Source organism: Paramacrobiotus metropolitanus, unplaced genomic scaffold, assembly GCF_019649055.1.
Source record: "Paramacrobiotus metropolitanus isolate TYO unplaced genomic scaffold, Prichtersi_v1.0 Parri_scaffold0000006, whole genome shotgun sequence".
Lineage (NCBI taxonomy): Eukaryota > Metazoa > Tardigrada > Eutardigrada > Parachela > Macrobiotidae > Paramacrobiotus > Paramacrobiotus metropolitanus.
In genome coordinates, this window is record NW_026570226.1 from 562,724 (window position 1) to 581,098 (window position 18,375).

The 18,375-nt window shown below is 39.7% G+C and overlaps 4 protein-coding genes across 5 annotated transcripts; 2 read left to right on the plus strand and 2 right to left on the minus strand.

Annotated features, from left to right (window-relative positions):
* The first annotated feature begins 1,349 nt into the window (after window positions 1-1,349).
* Window positions 1,350-2,785, plus strand: LOC129581952 (uncharacterized). Its single transcript, XM_055473277.1, has 3 exons — window positions 1,350-1,648; window positions 1,897-2,185; window positions 2,484-2,785. The coding sequence occupies exons 1-3, from the start codon at window positions 1,604-1,606 to the stop codon at window positions 2,507-2,509; spliced, it is 360 nt and encodes a 119-aa protein (XP_055329252.1). The 5' UTR covers window positions 1,350-1,603; the 3' UTR covers window positions 2,510-2,785.
* Window positions 2,786-2,905: 120 nt separating this feature from the next.
* Window positions 2,906-7,823, minus strand: LOC129581695 (chymotrypsinogen A-like). The gene is made up of 8 exons (XM_055472907.1): window positions 7,349-7,823; window positions 6,328-6,577; window positions 5,518-5,613; window positions 5,128-5,392; window positions 4,905-5,020; window positions 4,362-4,562; window positions 3,708-3,825; window positions 2,906-3,579 (listed from the first exon to the last, which is right to left on the minus strand). The coding sequence occupies exons 1-8, from the start codon at window positions 7,433-7,435 to the stop codon at window positions 3,375-3,377; spliced, it is 1,338 nt and encodes a 445-aa protein (XP_055328882.1). The 5' UTR covers window positions 7,436-7,823; the 3' UTR covers window positions 2,906-3,374.
* A 953-nt stretch (window positions 7,824-8,776) lies between these two features.
* Window positions 8,777-13,543, minus strand: LOC129581658 (ubiquitin carboxyl-terminal hydrolase MINDY-3-like). Of its 2 annotated transcripts, none has more exons than XM_055472861.1 (12): window positions 13,067-13,543; window positions 12,831-12,980; window positions 12,226-12,418; window positions 12,047-12,161; window positions 11,914-11,987; window positions 11,489-11,568; window positions 11,335-11,405; window positions 11,184-11,264; window positions 11,057-11,129; window positions 10,684-10,756; window positions 9,374-9,530; window positions 8,777-9,308 (listed from the first exon to the last, which is right to left on the minus strand). In XM_055472861.1, the coding sequence occupies exons 1-12, from the start codon at window positions 13,233-13,235 to the stop codon at window positions 9,129-9,131; spliced, it is 1,416 nt and encodes a 471-aa protein (XP_055328836.1). In that variant the 5' UTR covers window positions 13,236-13,543; the 3' UTR covers window positions 8,777-9,128. The 2 variants fall into 2 exon arrangements, with proteins under 2 accessions (XP_055328836.1, XP_055328837.1); XM_055472862.1 differs by having other exon boundaries at window positions 12,226-12,338; window positions 13,067-13,204.
* A 653-nt stretch (window positions 13,544-14,196) lies between these two features.
* On the plus strand, window positions 14,197-18,215 carry LOC129581690 (tRNA wybutosine-synthesizing protein 4-like). The gene is made up of 13 exons (XM_055472902.1): window positions 14,197-14,302; window positions 14,489-14,613; window positions 14,700-14,829; window positions 14,977-15,048; window positions 15,137-15,405; window positions 15,482-15,560; window positions 15,757-15,788; window positions 15,860-15,950; window positions 16,146-16,611; window positions 16,814-17,050; window positions 17,264-17,361; window positions 17,514-17,849; window positions 17,907-18,215. Exons 1-13 carry the CDS (start codon window positions 14,276-14,278, stop codon window positions 18,072-18,074), a joined length of 2,130 nt encoding a protein of 709 aa, XP_055328877.1. The 5' UTR covers window positions 14,197-14,275; the 3' UTR covers window positions 18,075-18,215.
* Window positions 18,216-18,375: the final 160 nt, after the last annotated feature.

The window sequence follows — 18,375 nt, forward strand, 5'->3', positions numbered from 1 at the left end:
AGCTTTATTAATAATTAAATATGTAGGCGTAACACAAGTTCTGATCTCTGTTATACAATAAGTAATCTGGGCTTGTTTAGCAGACATCAATATTGTACGTACATACATTATTATTACGATTAATTTTACTCTACACCGTAACGCCACTAATACGAGCAGCACAGTACAGTACTGTACCTGCGCTATGCACTTGAATAATATTATATGGATAATTATGTACAGTACTTACTACGCACTTGAATTTTCTATGGTCAAGATCCTGTTGTGCATGAGTTACGATACGGGTTACCATGTAATGACTGCGTGTTTTCTCATTTTCATAAGCGAGTGCTTTTGCTGCGGCCAAAAATGTCAAGTCATAATTAATTTTGCGGATTACAAGCACAATTATTAATCCGAAATTTTTACCGAATCCGGATGTACACGCTCATAACATACAGGAACAAGCGAGGCGGAAATGAAAACTTACAGTAACAAAACTGCACACCGGTACAACCCTAAGTAGAGTTTGTAACTGTCTGTTTATAGCAGGTTTTGTGACTTTTGCGTAAGAACTATATCCTGTTGTTCAGAATAAACAGCAAAATACTAAAGAAAAATTATACGAGTACTATTACAATAGTATACAAACTGTAGAGTGTAGTCTTGTAGAGTATGGAAATACAGTCGTTGTATTTTGTAAAGAATCTGTAGATATACCGGGATGCAATTTTTTTGTGGAGTCTGTATAGTATCTGTATACAGCAGAACAGAGTACCACGGGTATATATATTGTTGTTGCGATAAATTTTCTAATTACATAATAATTATGATATCGTTGGTATCATAATATGTTAACTAAAACAGCTAACTAACTAATTAAAACAGCTTGTAGGAAAAACGTTTGTTGAACATGTAACTACCGCTAGGTAGGCGAACGGATGTGTCCCAATTTTTGCCGTTAATTTGCAAGTTGTTTTACTCGGGTCACATGGGATTTTGTTGAGGTCACACATTTTTAAACTTTTCGAGTACAATTACAACGTTTTAATACAAAAGTTTTCGAATTTTTTCAACATCTAAAAAAAACAAATTTAAAGCAGTATTGCTATAATACAGGCTAATACAGTATATAATTAACGCTTACATTCGGCGGCAACTTGAATTTAACTTGAACCAGCCCTTCTACAGTACCTTCGAAGAAACACTCCTAGTAGGATGGAAGTTTAGTTAAATCGGCATCAGATTTTCATAACGTAGCGTCGATGCATCAGCATTTTAAAGTCCATTACAGATAATTATCCAGATCGATGATATTGCCAAACTACTTCATATGGGAGTTTACAAACGTTTTGATCGAGCTGCATTAACTCTGCCTGTGTATGACTAGTCACAGTCTATGCCCGGGTTATGCAAGGCGGGATGCTTTGGGTGTTTTTCCATTTGTATTTGCCCCTGTAGCAGCAGCAGCAGCAAAGAGTATAACTACATACAATAGGGTAGCAGTGTAACTCCAATAGCAAATTTCCCTATATACATATTTATAATTGTTTGGTATAAAAAAGCTTGTAAGTACTTAAAGTTAACACCTACTTACTGTTAGCTTACATAATTAAGTATCATCATGCACTTCCTTATTGCTGCTGTTTGCCTGTGTTCATGGATACTGGTAAGCAAACTGTGGCATAAAATAACTAATTTAGCGAGCGATAACTTAATTATCGTGCGCATGTGCCGATTTACGTATGATCACCGATGCTTTTTTTGTGAAAGCAGTAGGTAGAGACAATAATTAACAGCAAAATGATGCTACAGATACCTGCTAAAAATTAATTATCAGGTCGAATATTCTTAGTCGTTATTACTGATTGCGTGGCCTTTGGAAATACAGTGTTTGTATATCTGTGCATACGATAGGCACCAGAAGTCCAATCAGAGTTATCAACACCGACGCATGAAAAAACCATAGCGGATGGGAACACTGCCGAAATTAGATGCAGAGAAGGCGATACCCGTATGCGCGTGGAGATTGTGGATGCCGAGTACGATGGAACCGGACCGCACTGCCAAGACCTTTCCATTAGGAATAGTTTAACGGGAGCCTGTGATGGTAAAGTCGCGTGCAGTATCCGGGCAAAGGATCCCTCGCACGATCGGGGATGCAGATCTCGTCCATTAAAAGTGCGCTACACCTGCTCTGATCCAAGTAAGTACAGTATGCACACTTTCGGTGAGCGCATTTTGGAAATGCAACTTTTTCCAATATTCATACCGTTGCTGTAGTTTAATGGTCTACCGATACAATCACGGTAAATGTCCGGAGCATTGTTAATTAATTGGTGCAAGCTATTTCATTCGGTGTCCAGCTTCCGTTTTTATAAAAACATACAACTTATATTGGATTCTGCACTTATATTGTGCGCACGAATGCATCCATTTTTGAATCTGACTTTGTAAGTTTGAAGATCCGAAATCCCAAAATAAATTGCTTCCTTTCTTTTTAGGAGACCGCTCATTCGACAACGGCTAGCAACTCTTCTTGTATCACTGGACTGAATAATCGAAAGTTTAATCAAATTTCCACATTCTCAAAATATAGGAATGTGGTATGCAATCAAGTCTTTTGAGGCGGCAATTGAGTGTCAGATGCAGTACGTCATACTGATACATACCATTATGCATGGCGCTATTATTGAGCACTTCTGGTTATGATAATAATTTCGATTAAATTAAGGCTGCATATTTGATAGCTCAGATCAGTCACGACTCACGTGCAACACATGATTCAGAGAGAAAAACACGGGAAAGTCGGGAAGTGTACATATAAGCAGGGAATTTTCTGTGTATAACACTATATGATCGTAATCCGATGTACACTGTAATCTATTAGAGGATGACATAAATTATTAAGCGTTATCAGCAAGAATGTGTTCCAGAGCTTTTATTCATTGCCTCCCGAGCATCATCATTAATAAAATAACACGATTTTTGCGTGATGTATACTAGATATCCATAAATTAAACTGTGCAGCCATCAAGACATCAGCGATTAACTAATAAGCTAAAAATTAATTACCGTAAGAAAACATTTGCTATCCGTGGATGCAGCCCGCAGTTTCCTGGAATAGCTTAAAGGGTAATATCAAATGAAACTGCAGCTATCAGTCAGCCATGCGTAAATTTATGTACAAAATGGGCCAGCATAACTCATTTTGCAGCGGATTTGGAATCAAATTATTAACCAGTGGAAAGCCGAAAACACCGGCTTCAGCTGTGTTTTTTGCTCATATATATGAATCGTGCGTCGTAAGGAAAAAGCGCTGCTTTTTCAAACAAAATAAACTAAATTCACCAAAACCAAAGAAACAGTTTCTCGCGAAAATTGTTCTCCGTCAATCACGATGTTTGTGAAAGTTCTTGCAAACTTTTCTCCAGCTGACCCTCAATCCAGTTTTGTAAACCGCGAATTTTCGTAAAATATGTCATACCCGTCGCGCGACACGATGTGGCAACATCGTAACTGACAATCCCGACCAAATAAAAACGCCCATCCCGCTCGCACTGCAGCGGCCCTCCACTATCGCCGTGACATGAATAATGCCTATAAAAATAAAAATAAAATTTAACGTTATTACGGCTCACTATCTTCAAGTAAAAAACTATTTTTGTACAAGCACCAATTTTATTCAGATGTTTATTTAAAGCCGGCAGTGAAGGTGTTCTGCTTACCCTGGATAATATTTGGTGCATAAGGTTACATCGGCGTTATATCCACTGTGATGCTTCAGGCAATATGCATCTTTGGCGATCTTCGATTTGCTCTCGTTGAGTACTTCCGAATAATCACCTAAATGAAAATGCCCTTAGCAAAAACAAAATAAACTAAACACTACTCGCACACAGTAGTATTAAACTATCTACTAGCTTTGTATCGTTACGTCTACGCATAGGATAGCAAACTATCGTGGGCAAAGTGCTTGAACAACACAACATTGCTTGAACTACAGGAAGTACTACAGATATGTAAGTATAAAATAGAATGGTAAAATATGAGTGTCCACGTGTTGCTGTTATTTTATATTCTTTTGTCAAAGAATAGCACGGGTAATGTGGAATATTGTATTATCTTGTGTTTGTTGTACAATATATTTATGGATCAGCGATCAGGGAGTTCCCGTTGCGTGCCGGTTTGAGAAAATCATACCCATAATCGGCATATGCATATACGCGCCAGGTTTGTAATTATGGTGCTCATTCGGCGTTTGACAGGTAGTGCGCTGCCGCGGGATAGTCAGAGGTATTTTTTATGGCACACCGAAGTACAATACTTACGATATTTAATTCTATCGGGGCGCATAACTAGGTTTCGTGGCCTTTTCTCACCTTTAATCCATTTTTGATAATCAAACTCCTCCAAACTCCAACCCGTGGCGTAGCAAGTAGTGCCAATGGCGAAGGGTGTGGTGTCAGTAAAGTCCAAGCAAACCGGATGCACTTCATCGCTTAAGTCCACCGGACGGTCCAAACGGAGAAACGCGATATCGTTATACAGAAAAAATTTGGGTGGATTTTCTCCTTCCGAAACTGAAAAAATGAATATACAGGTAACGTAGGCCAGTGGTCTCCTTCCAAAAGTTCGTGCACTGACGGTTACGTCGGACTGTGCCTAATTACAAGACCCACGGAAACCAATACTGAAAAGCGCTAAAACGCGAATGACCTTCCATTTGATTTATATGGAAACTGCTGCAGGATTGTGTGAATATGTTACTCTTTTCCATCAATAAGTAAAGGGAGAAGCGAAAATGAATGTACTCGTACTATATGTAATAAGCAGCCGGTGAAGAACAGCATTTAACATTAATTTTGTCGGAAGTCCTTCGGTATTAAACCTTAGGGTAGTGTTCGTTTTTTTACGTTTATCACCTGAATCGTTATAATGCTGATGATCGATCCATTTGTCGACCCGAATTGTCTGGACCGTGTCTCTATCCACCGACCGGTAGTGCTGTCCCACTCGAATGTAATAACTTTTCGGTCGTCTGTAAATATCCCGCATTACAATAAAAAATGATTGATAATCATTAACACTCAATTGTCCCTCTTCAGTGGCGGTAAATGACTTTTTATTTCCCTTTTACGCACTTACCCTAAAGCAAAATTCTGACTGCGTATAATGTTGCAATGTGCCGCGGTGATTACGTGCCAGCGATCGATGAGGGTACCGCCGCACAGATGCACCCGGACAGCACTTCCGTTCTCCACCCGGTAGAAGAAGATGTCAACTTGCCAAGGCCAGCTGTGATGCCTAGCCTCGATTCTCCGCTTAGTTACGTCTTTCAGACCCGATGACGTCGGCTTGCCCTTTAGCCAGTCATTGGGAGCGACCTTTTGTACGCCACACTGGTATGTGTCTGTAATATACGAATTTCGTGACCGAGACGCCCAGTCGACTTAATAACTTGTCAGTGTTATTTTGAAAAAGTGTCATTAAGACAAGCTTGTGGAGTTCTGTTCATCCATCATCTTCATCCCGTACCTTTAGGAGCGAAGTCGAACTCCTTTTTTTGGCCCACTTGATACCGAGAGAGAATTCCTCTGGCCGCCAGCACTTCATTTGCCCATTTGCTTGGTCCTAAGGAAACATAAAGCTTCATAATTCATGTTTATTTGACCTTAGAAATGCATAGAATACGCACACGCCCTACTTACACTTTGAGAATCAATACGCTGTAAATAAGAAGAAGCTGCTTGATTTGATGATCTGCTTTCATGCAACTAAAAATATTATTTTATGTTAGTAAAAATCTTTACTGTTTGTCCGCACATATGTAATCGTAAATTAATAATAATCCCAGTGCGGAGAAAATCACTTTTTCAGGCCAATGCAATTGACGGTTATATTACAGAATCATAGAATTCATATTTGTAGCACAGACATGACTGACCATGCGAGATCAAAAGTTATTACGAGAGGCACGTGCGCGAAATAAATTTTGTGGATCATTATCTGAATAAAATTAAGGAACCGGATAAGATGTACAGCATCTTTCCGTTGCGCTGAAAAGGTCATGCGGATAAGTGATAAGTGCAATAATTAGCTGGAGTAACTTGAGCTGAAAAATGGATTGTTTACTACAACATTTATGAGAGGTGCTTGATAATTTGCTTTACCAACTATGATCCGCAAGTGACGTTCTTAATATTCTACGCAGGTGGAATGGATATTCATTTGATTATTACCTTATAAACACTCTTTCTCAGTAATCTTTGCTGTTGCGCAGGTGGTATTGACTTAATATTCTAAGTCTCTAGACTCTCTACTGTATCATAACAATTCTTGACGTACTTTGTTTTTGTTTTACGAAAGACGTTTTCGGTGGATAGAAGGCTTTAGTATTGCGCTTTTGAAGATCAGTGGCAAAGTATTCCCTATCGAACAAATTTGTCCGGTAGGAAGGATCTTCTTCAGAATTCCCGAAATCGTCTCCAAAAGCTTCCGGATCATCAAGTGTTTGTTGAATGGGCTCGCCAGACTCGTCGGCCATTATTATCCTGTCGGCCTGCCATTTTGACCTTTTGTTTACACGGGATGATTCCTGTTACAAAATACAATAATTTAGATTACAATTAGATTTAGGTTACAACCGAAATAAATGTTTAATCGAGAAATTAGATCTAGCTTATATGATTATATTTTGCATAATGTTATGATACTGTAATCCAATAATGCTCCTTATAGCGACAATACACTTCTACGTTTGAAATAGATACACCTATGCTCCAGATTACGGTTAATCTTCTGCTGATGGTCATTTTTGATGCTTACTTTTATTACTCATTCCGTTTTATAATGTTATTATTATGGAATTATAGATATTACAGATACATCACTGTTACGTTGTAAAAGGTCAAATATCGCATATACGCGCCGACATTAGAGAAGCTTGAATGAGTTAATCCCCTCACTGCTGAAGTATCCCGCTGATTCAGAATTCTGTATGATTTTGGGGTGGAAGTAATGCGCTTACGTTGCGATATGCATGTTTTTGACCTTCGTGATAGACAGACTAATCAACATTACGTGTTTACTTACTGTAACGATAATATGCTCCAACAGATAACAAAAAACTCATACCATTGTAATGATTGTACCTTAAGCCGTACTAAAACTAAGCTGGTCAAGCGTAATACCCGTACAAAAGGTCATCGGGTAAAGACAGTCGTTGTGCGCTTCAGCGTTCGGTGATATTTTTATATCAAGCACTGCTAATGGATTTTTCCTATGTTGCATGCATTCTTGCCTATGACCTTCTGGGATTGCAACAGTGGAATCCAGAAAGTTGTATTTAAATTACAGAACTGTTTACCGTGTCATATCGGTCAGCAGATACTGTAAACACAAGAAGAAGGCATAGTGGTATCAAATGATGACTTGTTACGGAAATCGGCAACATTCCACGAAGATTGCGTGCCACGGTGTTTTATGGCTACTGTTGACCGTTGATGGTTGGATAACGCGCAGAGGTTATTTCACACACGGCACACGGACCAGGATGATGGTCGGAAGCCGGTCAAGATCAGCCAGACAGAACAGTATTAATTACGAACGATCATGCCATGGTCTTATGTGAAGCGAGAAGGTGCTGAAAATGAATATAAAAGATAGCAGCGTCCAGGAAAAGGGATGAGATAAAATGAACGGAAAAATCTCACTGATGAACCGCTGCAAACCGTAATATATAGAATGAGGTTTAGGTTAGCCTGAGAACCGGGAGAGAAGATTAATGGCCAAGGAAGTTAAGCACTCGGACGCATGTATGCGTGTGAACGGCTACCGGTGCACAAAGGCTTTTATTATTGGGATGTGGCGGCAGTTAAACTACACGTCAGCCGTGACGTTATTTTTCCGCCAGCGAATCCATTCCTATTTGTGCCACTCCGGCTGTCCCGGGCGGAGCGCGGCTTTTTCGTCCTGCTGTTAACGATTTGTTCGCCCATCCAATCGTCAAGTGCGCCATTAACCAAGGTTGTGAATTTGTGATCGGAAAGAAAATGCCACTTGCAAAGCACACGGATGTACCAATTTCACTATGATTTCGTATGAGTGTGACACATCATGGTTTTTTAAATGTGGCGCATTATGTTAAGATAATTTAATCATACCATACATATCTGTTATATCATAAATGAATGCGCGGCAAAACTTTAATCCGCGCAAACGCGAGTACGTATATATCTTTAGCAAAGTTCATTCCTTAGAAGTTCCGAACATTAAACCACTTGCACAGTTCCCCAATATCAACGTTACACCGGAATTTAGAATGGTGTCGAATCTGTCCAATTCTCTACTGTCGATACTCGCAAAATGTTACTGTTTTCTATTGCCGATCCCGTTAATTAAAACGCAATAGAAGACATTTCGTAAAAACACTGCATCAAAAATTACGGTCGTAACGTAAAGCTATCGTAGACGCCATGCGTAAGTTTATCGATATAATATTTATTCTGCTGAACGTTTCCGGTACGTGGATATGAATTATTTCGAACGTGCTTTCCATCCCTGTGGTTCATTATACGCTTGTACAAATTTGTACTGTCTAGTCATACCAAGCATGCCTTTACACATGGTGATTTGCGGACATTGATCTCGCTTCATCCATTTTCCGTTATTTTGAATTAATCGACATTTGATAACGCCGCCAAACATCTTTCTGAAAAATTCTGCGCATGTGTTTTAAATATTTGTTCGTACATGTGGTTTTCGTCCAGTGAATACTGTCAAAACAACGACAGGGTCTCGCTAAGCTTTATGCAAAGCACCTTCTGCACGCATTATCAATTAACAAACCCCCATGATGGAACAGAGATCGAAATGAAGACAAAAATACGCATATTCCGTAGAAAACTCCTATTAAACCACTGTGCGCTGATCTCCAACAAAGAAAAGTCTGCCTTAACATAATTAAAAAATAATATTCCACATTTTCGCGCACCGTTTAACTTCCTTTGAATACTCACCAGATTTGCAGATACATATTTTACGTCAAATATCTCATGCAGTACACAATGCCTGTCAATAACACGCATACACACGCTCCTGACATATAACCAACCCAGCCGTAATTATGACTCTGGACATTTTGTGGTTTAATTGATGGAAGGAATCTTATTATCATCCCAAGTTATTTCCACACGCGGGTATTTGGTTCGCAGGCACCGAACAATGGCGGAATCCGAGTCGATCGTGTCGTCTGTGTCGCCCAAGTTAATGATTTCCAGGTCAAAATCTAGTTCGCAAATCTTGGCCCGCCCGTGATGATAGCGTATCTGTGAACATTTCCCAATCGATTTTGAATCGCTTAATTAAACCACACAGCCACTTAAATGCTCACTGGAGATTCACTGCGAGCCAGCCCATTATAGTGATAGACGTCAAACGGTTGACCATTATAAAATTTTCCGGTGGAAGGAAAGAATTCCGCAAGGAAATCCGATCTTAAAATTATACCCAAATGCTCCTTGTCCAATTTTTGTTTCAAAGAATTAACACTAGAAAAGAAGCAAACCATCTGTTATGTTACACAGTTAAATCTAACTTTGTAAATTTATTGTCAAACACCAACCGTTCCATGGTGTTAATCAGGTCATATTATAAACGTATTGTATTAGCAGTTGTACCAAGTAGTACTGTATATACATTCGAAAGTTCAATAAACCACAAACGGTTAAAAACAAAATGAGATAAAAGTATCCAACTGAAAATTGTCACTTTATTGTAACTACTCGGTATATCACCAGATGCAAAGTGCAAACCCACTAACAGTAAGGATCACCCCTCGATACTATGTAGGACACTAATTATTTAGCAAACCAATTCGAAAAATGCGATCTAACACTTAGCGATTCAAAGTTATCGCATATCCCGCAAAACAATCTAGCAGGAATGCAGTTAAACCGTAAAATCGTTTTATACAGGGATTCACAGAGAAGCTTAAGTACATCCAGTTACCAGTATTAAACATTTTCTTGTAAATGTGAATATGAGCCAAAAGATTTCTATGTATGTGAGCAAGAAAATATATCTGCAAAATTCTTTCTTTCTAGTTGGCGACAGTTTTTGAGATCAGCATGGAAAGGTCAATAAAAAAAAAGTGCAATGTTCTAATGCGCTCCGGTAATCGATATAAACGGCCAGGTACTCTGCACCGAAATAAACCACCGCAAATCGCAAAAAGTTGACAGTTACAGCTACACCCTGCATGGACTACGACATAACGGATAACCTTACTGCACAGTGCACACACCCATTCCCAGAGATATCTAGCTCTCAACAACTTCAAAGTTCTTAATCGCACTTCGCGCTACCGTGAAAAATGGATGATCATATTAGTATGTGATTATGCATTCGTAACCAATTTATCAATAATATCCCATTTAAGAACTGTAAAACGATCATGGAGACAACAGCCTCGTCAGGCACGATCCCAGAGGCAGGCCATTATTATTGACTGATGCTTAACTGCTCTTTTATTTATGTGTGCCTCAAACTGCACAGTCAAAGAGAAAAAATTCAGTTATTTACCGTCCAGCAATCCTGATAAAAATCACTACTAATCAACAAACTAACCATACGCTAACCATAAGTACGAGTATAACCCATCACTATGTACATCGTTTCTGTCTAACTTGTAAGTCCACTTACTAATCATCTTCCTTGAACAGGTTCAGTAATCCCAGAACATCTCCGAGATTATCCACATTAATGAACCCACTTCCTAAAAAGATATATAAAGCTAATTAATCTCAAAAACGGCGCATTAGACAATTCGAAAACGGTGTTCTTTGAACTTTTCAAAGTATTATCAACTCTTAGGAGAACCGGCAACCCTAGGAAATCCTTGATTTGTTATATAAATTTCTAAATATAGCAAATCCAGTAAAAATTATTTCGATTACCGTGCTTTGAGAATGTTTACTAGCAACAGCATCATTAACACAGGGTACTGGAGGAAAAGCAGGCGTTGTGGCTTTAAATGTAGAGTGTACATACAGTAATGGCTCATTAGTATTATTACCATGTTGATCGTACTCTCGAAAAACACGGACAGCAGCCGCTTCTTCAGCTTCGGAAGTAACAAGAGAAGGAATCTGAAATCAGCAAAGCTAAAAGAGGCCGAAATTTCCTATCGCATAACGACTTACCAAAGTGAAAAGGATGCTCAGGTGCGTTTCGCTTCCCAGTATCCAAATAGGATACTGTGGACATTTGTAATAAAATCCCACCTGCATTCAAGACAAGTGAACAACCTATCTACGTAAGTCATAATTCGAAAGCATACAAGGGATACAGTACCTCAACGTAACGCATGTTCTCCAACAAACTAAGAAATCCCACGGCTGGCCGGAAGCGGATGCCTTTCAAGCCTGTTTCCCAGATTACGAGTAGGTGTTAAGTATGGGAAAGGCTTTAGCTCAGTACACTTTAATTCAGTCGCAGTAAAACTTACGTAAAGGTCCAAATTCCTTTTCGTTATCCCAGACGTTGGCCACCGCAGATCCAGTTAGTAACAAATTGATAAGGCTTTGACTAAAAAGCGTATCAAAGATAAAGATAGACAAAATTAATCAAGAATATTCACCAAAATTAATCCCAGCACGCTCCTGCAGTAACGGCAGTACAAAACTTTAACAGTAAATCAATTATCGAAACAAATTATAACGGCGGACATAGACGAAAAAAGAAAACCAGAAAGACGAAAACCAGAATTTTAATCGGATGTCCCTAGCAAGTGACTTTTAACATGGGTACAGAAAAGAATCAAGGATGCATAAAATTATGTTCGTGGATAATTTACCACACGTACGGTCTCAAATATCATACCCATTGGCTAACACATACTGTTATAGAGGATTCTAATTTCTATCAACTTACTTTCCATGACCATGAGCGCCATCAATTAGCGGCTCACTAGGATCTTCCAGATCCAGTTTTACTGCTTCAATAGACTGGAAAAAAACACCATGCTGCAGAAAGGCATTATTCTTTCAACAAAGACATTACTTACTTTGCTAATTATTACAGAATAGAGGAAGCGTAAGACACCATAGGAACTGCAAAAAACTGTAGGATTTGCTTCCAGATACTGTCTCAGATCATCAAGTGTAGCGAAATGTAACGTCCTACAAAACAAGCAGTTCAAGGAAAAACCATTGCCAGGCATCCAACCTCACACGGCTAACTGACCGCAAATTAGAATGGATTCCATGCTCGCTGTGAGGATCCGTATTCTCCTCGTGCGTGAGGTCCACTTCATCCATCGCCGTCGCGTCACGCTTTGATGGAATACGAATGGGATCCTCGGGAAGAATTAAAGCGTAATTGGGAGCATTCAGTATGGAGAAAATTTCCATAAATGCAGTCGTCAACAGGCGTTGAGCTAAATTCAATTATTTTTATAACAAAAACAATAAAAACTGTTTATTGTTTTTGTCTTAATTCTGTTTCAAAATATTCAGAGAGGACAAAATATTAGCACATCATTTATCAGATATAACTCTACTGTAACGAAGAAAATTTATGGGAGTTTATTAGAAAAATAAAATGATTAACAATGGTTAAGCAGCTAACAAGAAGCCCAAAATGTTTGTCTTCAGTGGAAAACTCTGCTTGATTGTAAATGAGCGCCACTGTGCTTGAATTTTAAATTTCGAAGGAAACTGACTTTGTGAGAAAATCTAACACGCTGTTTATCATAAACTGCGTATTACATATAATAAGTAGTTTCGCAGCGCCATGGTGTAAAGACAGTAAAGTGCAAATCAAAAGTCAGTTTCCGATGAATGATTTACCGTTTTTCGTTCTCCATGAAGCATCCACAAGATGCACTTCGGGATATATAGCATTTTTCAGTAGATACGCTTGAACGGGCGCTATAACTGCGCAGGGTCCCCCGTGCAGCTGAATGAGAGCTGTGGGTTCTCCAGTACTAAAGGCGAAACCTACGACACAATCACAATTTATGGGGTGCACAGAGTACAACCAGCAAAAGTCAGAAATACACTATTAAGGGTTGATCAGCACCAACCTTGTGACCATCGATGCAGATTTTCGCGATCAGGACCACCGGGACCCCAAACACACGTTATCAGATCTTTAGTCGAGGTCTCGGGTAATTTGTTCCCGAGTAGCTCAGGTATACTACTGGCTTCCGCGCGACACCGACGGGGCGATTCATGGGCCGCTTCTGTGGTCATGTTCGCGATATTTATCCAGCCAACCCCACGACATAACACAATGAACCAACTTCGAACCAGATGGGTTGTGTCCCCGAGGATTATAAAGCAACACAAACGAACGCCATTTTCTCGATACCTAAAGGCTAACTAACTCAACTACAATAATGCTCAACGATAATACAGCTCTGCCAGTGCAAACTCAGATTACAGCACGTATAATCCAGATCTAAACCGTTTACTAACAAATTAACAATAAACACCAATAAATTAACAAATATAAAGGTAGTAACTAAAAACTTCGTAACAAAAATAGTGTGATTACAGAACGTAGAATAGTGGCTACTGCTAGTCCACCGTGTGCAGTGGCGATGCGATGCAATCGCCCGAGCACCCGCCCACTCCTAGAACCCTTGAAAAAGCCGCAGCCTTTTGGGCGGGTGCCTTTTCCACAATTTCTTTTGCTATACTTTCTTGTAGGGGTAGCGGCTGTTAACGATACTTTTATGCTATTTGAATTCGCTTTTATTGCTATTTTGTTTTTTTCTTTCGTTTCTCTCTGCTGAAGTTGTAGGTTCGGAAAGTCGGAATTGACGATTCTCGCCAGGATGGTACCCTGTGGCGGTTGGCAGCCGTGCGCCTACGGTGCGCCGGGAAGTCATCGTAGGCCCATAACAACAAGTGCTTATTCCGGCACTTTTTAAACAGCGTGCGTTCGCAAACTATGTTGTTGGTTAATTAGACAGATACATGAAAATTTACAAAAAAGCATCATCTGCAAACGAGGAAAAAATGTGTGATAAAAATGTTTGCGGTATTGTTAAATTTAGCGTTAATGCTGTGGCCACGGTATTGGATTACCGCCTCGAAAATTTTAGCACACGAACAGAAACAGAGCGAATGCATGATTCCCTGTTGGCGCACTCCAAAATCCCTGTTTGTTAGTGACGTCAAAATGACACACTGCCAGTCTGCAGTCTCGGCGAGAATCACGAATGTTATATAGATATTTCCTCCTATAGCTTTATTTATTTGCTGTTGCTGTTTGGAATTGTCTAATTATGAACGCATTGCGTCACGATGAATCGGTACGCAGATTACTGCTTTAGGTCATTTGTGGTGGAATGGAAATCTTGCAGCAATTGTAACTTTAAAGTTTGAGCTGTTGCTGCTTTTAGTTTGTTGTACGATTGCGCAAGCCACCATGGAAGTGCACAAAAATATACTGCTGAAGCGCTTTGAGCATAAGGTAATATAACACTCTACTGTTTTAGGTTCAGAAGACCAACGATTTCAGCAGTGTTAGCAAATGCTCCATGACTGCAGCTGGATACATGAAAGACGAATTTATGCAGCACTTTGTGGCGAAGAAAGTTCGCAGAACGCCTTTGATCAACAGGTATGCAAATGTTGCGTACGGCCGGTACGGGGAATGTATGAGACCTGAAAATCTTCTCATACTCATTTGAAGTTGTTATTTTTTAGGGGCTACTTTGTCCGGATGCACGCAGTGCATTCTGTGATTGATACCTTTCTGGAGGCGATCAGCGGAGGCGCATTCACTAACCGAGATGCTTCCGTGAATTCTGGGACGGGCTATGCTCATAACTGCAGTGTAAGTAAAATGTCGGACATGCAGAAAAGGACAGGCACTTGTTTTATATGATATTAGTAACGATGTCTTGGAAGTTTGTGGAAGGCGTAAATTTATTTTGAAATTGCTTGTGAAGCAGGCTTGCTTGAAAGAAATTTTCTTTTGTAGATCATTGTTCTTGGAGCTGGGTATGACACGCTGTACTTCCGCTTGGAGAAAACCAGCGTGAAAATAATTGATGTAAGTGTTACACTTTCTGGTATTCATTTAATTGCAGTTGAACATAGAAATTTGTGAATTCGATGATTTCCAGTATGGTGTTTTGCAGATAGATTTCTTGGAAGTGGCCTCCAATAAAGCTAAAATGATTCTGAACACCCCGGAAATGCGAGAAAAATTATCGTCTGTCACTCTGGATATGCCGGAGAAGCATGAAGGCTTTAGCTTAACGTTATCATCAGATAATTACGTTATAGTGGGGATGGATTTGCGTAACTGCTCTCAGTTTGTGAATTTAATTGATCACCTAAAGCTGAACTGTGATGCGCCTACCATGATTATATCGGAAGTGGTTCTAACTTACATCCCTGAGTCCCAGTAAGATCTGTCTGGTTATTCAGCTGATTACCGTAAATGATGTCGGACAAGTTTTAACTTTTAGTATTTCGTTAAGTAATCTGTTGCAGTGTCAAAAGATTCTGATGACGCTGGCCAGTTTTTTTTCGACTGCGGTTTTCTTCAACTACGAACAGGTGAGCTGAACAGTTCGAAGTTCGAACCACTGATTTCTTGATTATTACCTCACGTTTTGTTCGCCCTGTCAGTAAATCCGAATTTTAGGTACTTAATACTGGTTTTACTCCGTTATCTGGTTCTCTGTATTTGCTTATGAACACTTGAGTAGCATGACTGAAAGCCGTCACTAAATGCTCAATTACCTGTTTTTAGGTACAACCTGAGGATTCTTTTGGGAAGTTCATGTAAATACCCATTAGATAACAGGATTTGATTTCTTCGTGATCTTTTCTGTTACCGGAATGCTTTTTCCTAGGCTGCAGCATTTCCGCAACCAAGGCTCCCCTCTACAAAATACTGAACTGTACCCAACTGCTGCTTCGCACGAAAACCGGCTTATTAATTGTGTATGTTGACAGGTTTTCTAGTAATACTGTGCACTTACAGTAATAAAACTGCCCTCTTTAAGCGCAGAGTATTGTGCTTTGGTGCGTTTTAATTTTTATCAAATTTATAGTGCTCAGAGAAAATGCAGCTCCTGCAGCACCATCGATTGTTGATCTAAATAAATGCAATTTTCAACCTTGGATTTCGATTTTCAGAATTGGCAAAGATCCCTTGCATTAAGCGTTATGCAATACTGGAGAGACCATATTTCTTCACAAGAGAAATCCAAAGTCTCAAATCTGGAACCGTTCGACGAATTCGAAGAATTTTATGAAAAATGTCGCCATTATGTTATTAGTTTGGCTGCTAATGGCGGTGGTGCCTGCGTACTTGATAAATATTCGCAATCGCCCCATAAGACTCACAATCCGGAAAATCAAGGAATTAAATATCTTCCATGTTTAGCAGCTCCTAGCGCTTTTATGGCCTACAGTCATAGTTCCGGCGTGGTTAAATTGTTAACCGCTGATGGATCGCAACAAATCGTAATCGTTTTGGTGGGGGGAATCAGTCCGCAGTCGACCGCGCCCGGCGCCGCAGCGGAAATGGATGCCCTGCAAATTACCGACGGTATCTGGGCTGTATGGATTCCCAGCCGCATGTTGGATTCGGATTTTATTCGTAAGTGGTATAAGATTGAAGCAGTTTTACTGAATTCGAGAGTGATCTCAGTCACTTGCATTTTCACTAACCGACTAATTATATCTGCCTATATAAAACTGCAGTTGTATTAAGTATTGTACAGTTTTTCGCGTGCGAATGAAATTTTTGTTAATGCTACATCGTAATTGTATAAGCGTGTCTGAAGTGAAGTTGTTTCCAGGTCCGCTCGTTCATCATGGAATATATCGATGTGCTGAAAATGAACTACATGTGATTGGGGGTCGTACATCTCCAGGGAAATCGAACTATCGAATTTACCGACTGAGATTTGACTGCATTCGTTCTACGAAGTTGGAACTGCGAGTAGCAGTATTTATTGACACCATTGATTCCAATGTGACTGATGCTCCTATCACTTTTATGCAAAGAACATCTGCGGCTGTATTACATCAGGAAGGTATCGTATAATTGTAGGTGCCGTGCAAAAAGGTGTACAATTTCTCATTATTTTAGCACTGTCCTTACGAAGCTTTTTCCTGGTATTTAATAAGAGTTATTAAATTTGACTTAACATGAGCAGAAGTCGCTAGTTGAAGTAATAACGAACATCTTGCTTTTAAGTGGCTTGAATAAGTTGAAAAGTTAGAATCAGTTGACGTTTGTGTTACAGGAGTTGATAACGGTATCGTAATACTTTGCTCAAGTTCCTTACCACGCCAAGGAACATCACTCTGCGCAGCTCACAGTAGACTTGCTGCGACGTTTACGGTAGGTAGCGTCGCTCATTCATAGTTTTGCGGTAGTTAAGTATTTGATTAAAAATAAATAAAGCGATGTGTTTGCTTTTCCCCATTCAAGTACATTTGCCGCTCTTGCCAGTATAAGCATCTGTTCGCATGGTTAAACGTTTGCTATTTTAGCCTCTGCGATCCTGTGCTGGACAGTGTCCTTTACAGTATCCCTCACTTTCTGGTGGATGTAACCGCATTCTTTTTTCTGGAGGAATGAAGGAGAACAAAGCGGTGTCTGATATTTTGGAGTTACGTCTGGACAAATCCACCGGCATCATGAATGTGGGCATTCATGAATGTGGGCATCTTGGGCGCGCACGATTTGGTCACACCAGCCACACATGGGAAAATTTCTTGATCGTTATTGGGGGTGTAAGCGATGACGCAGATGCCGCGCTTCCGGATCTGACAGTTTATGACATAGAAAACCGGTGCGAGTGGAATTTTCAGCTCCAGCTGACTCCGGTGAGTGCCATCATCATTATTCATTGTGTGATTTTCTGCAAATGTTCGGGTTTTTAGGACTGTCTTTTGATGTTGTTCCATCATTCAAGCGTATTGCTGGAAGATTTTCGTACAATCGTGATTACTGGCGGCGGTGGAAATTGCTTTTCTTTTGGAACTCATTTCAATTCATGTTTCTGTGTCATAGATTTGGACGATTTGTTAAAGTTGTGTAGAAATAAATAACTCGGCAATCGACGTTTGTGCCAGAGGAGCTTCTTTGACATAAAGGCGTACTGTATAAGATTATGGATAGAAGGATACACGTTATAATATTTTTATATAAAGTAAAATCCTATGGGTCAGTGAAGTCGTATTTGCTTCCGTTGGTACTTTGTACCCTCCCGAATGTGATATGCGATAATATATGTACTATAGAAATTGTTGTTGATTTAATAACGGAAAAATAGATACAACTTTCGAATATTGCTTTTTTTATTACGCGAGTAAGGTCAATCGCAATTTTTACAAATCTGGCAAGTACGAT

Bases quoted from the DNA above. Each gene is read 5' to 3' on its own strand.
- LOC129581695 (XM_055472907.1), bottom strand. From the start codon at position 7,435: ATGTTGCCGATTTCCGTAACAAGTCATCATTTGATACCACTATGCCTT. The intron at 5,393-5,517 runs GTACGGGATGAA...CGTATATTACAG, and splicing joins GTTCGACTTCGCTCCTAAAG to ACACATACCAGTGTGGCGTA. The intron at 4,563-4,904 runs GTGATAAACGTA...TCATTTTTTCAG, and splicing joins TCAGCATTATAACGATTCAG to TTTCGGAAGGAGAAAATCCA.
- LOC129581952 (XM_055473277.1), top strand. From the start codon at position 1,604: ATGCACTTCCTTATTGCTGCTGTTTGCCTGTGTTCATGGATACTG. The intron at 1,649-1,896 runs GTAAGCAAACTG...TGCATACGATAG, and splicing joins GCCTGTGTTCATGGATACTG to GCACCAGAAGTCCAATCAGA. The intron at 2,186-2,483 runs GTAAGTACAGTA...CTTTCTTTTTAG, and splicing joins CTACACCTGCTCTGATCCAA to GAGACCGCTCATTCGACAAC.
- LOC129581690 (XM_055472902.1), top strand. From the start codon at position 14,276: ATGAACGCATTGCGTCACGATGAATCG. The intron at 16,612-16,813 runs GTAAGTGGTATA...AGTTGTTTCCAG, and splicing joins GTTGGATTCGGATTTTATTC to GTCCGCTCGTTCATCATGGA. The intron at 17,850-17,906 runs GTGAGTGCCATC...TCGGGTTTTTAG, and splicing joins TTCAGCTCCAGCTGACTCCG to GACTGTCTTTTGATGTTGTT.
- LOC129581658 (XM_055472861.1), bottom strand. From the start codon at position 13,235: ATGACCACAGAAGCGGCCCATGAATCGCCCCGTCGGTGTCGCGCGGAA. The intron at 12,419-12,830 runs GTAAATCATTCA...AATTGAATTTAG, and splicing joins TTCATGGAGAACGAAAAACG to CTCAACGCCTGTTGACGACT. The intron at 11,988-12,046 runs GTAAGTAATGTC...GTTTTTTTCCAG, and splicing joins ATTCTGTAATAATTAGCAAA to TCTATTGAAGCAGTAAAACT.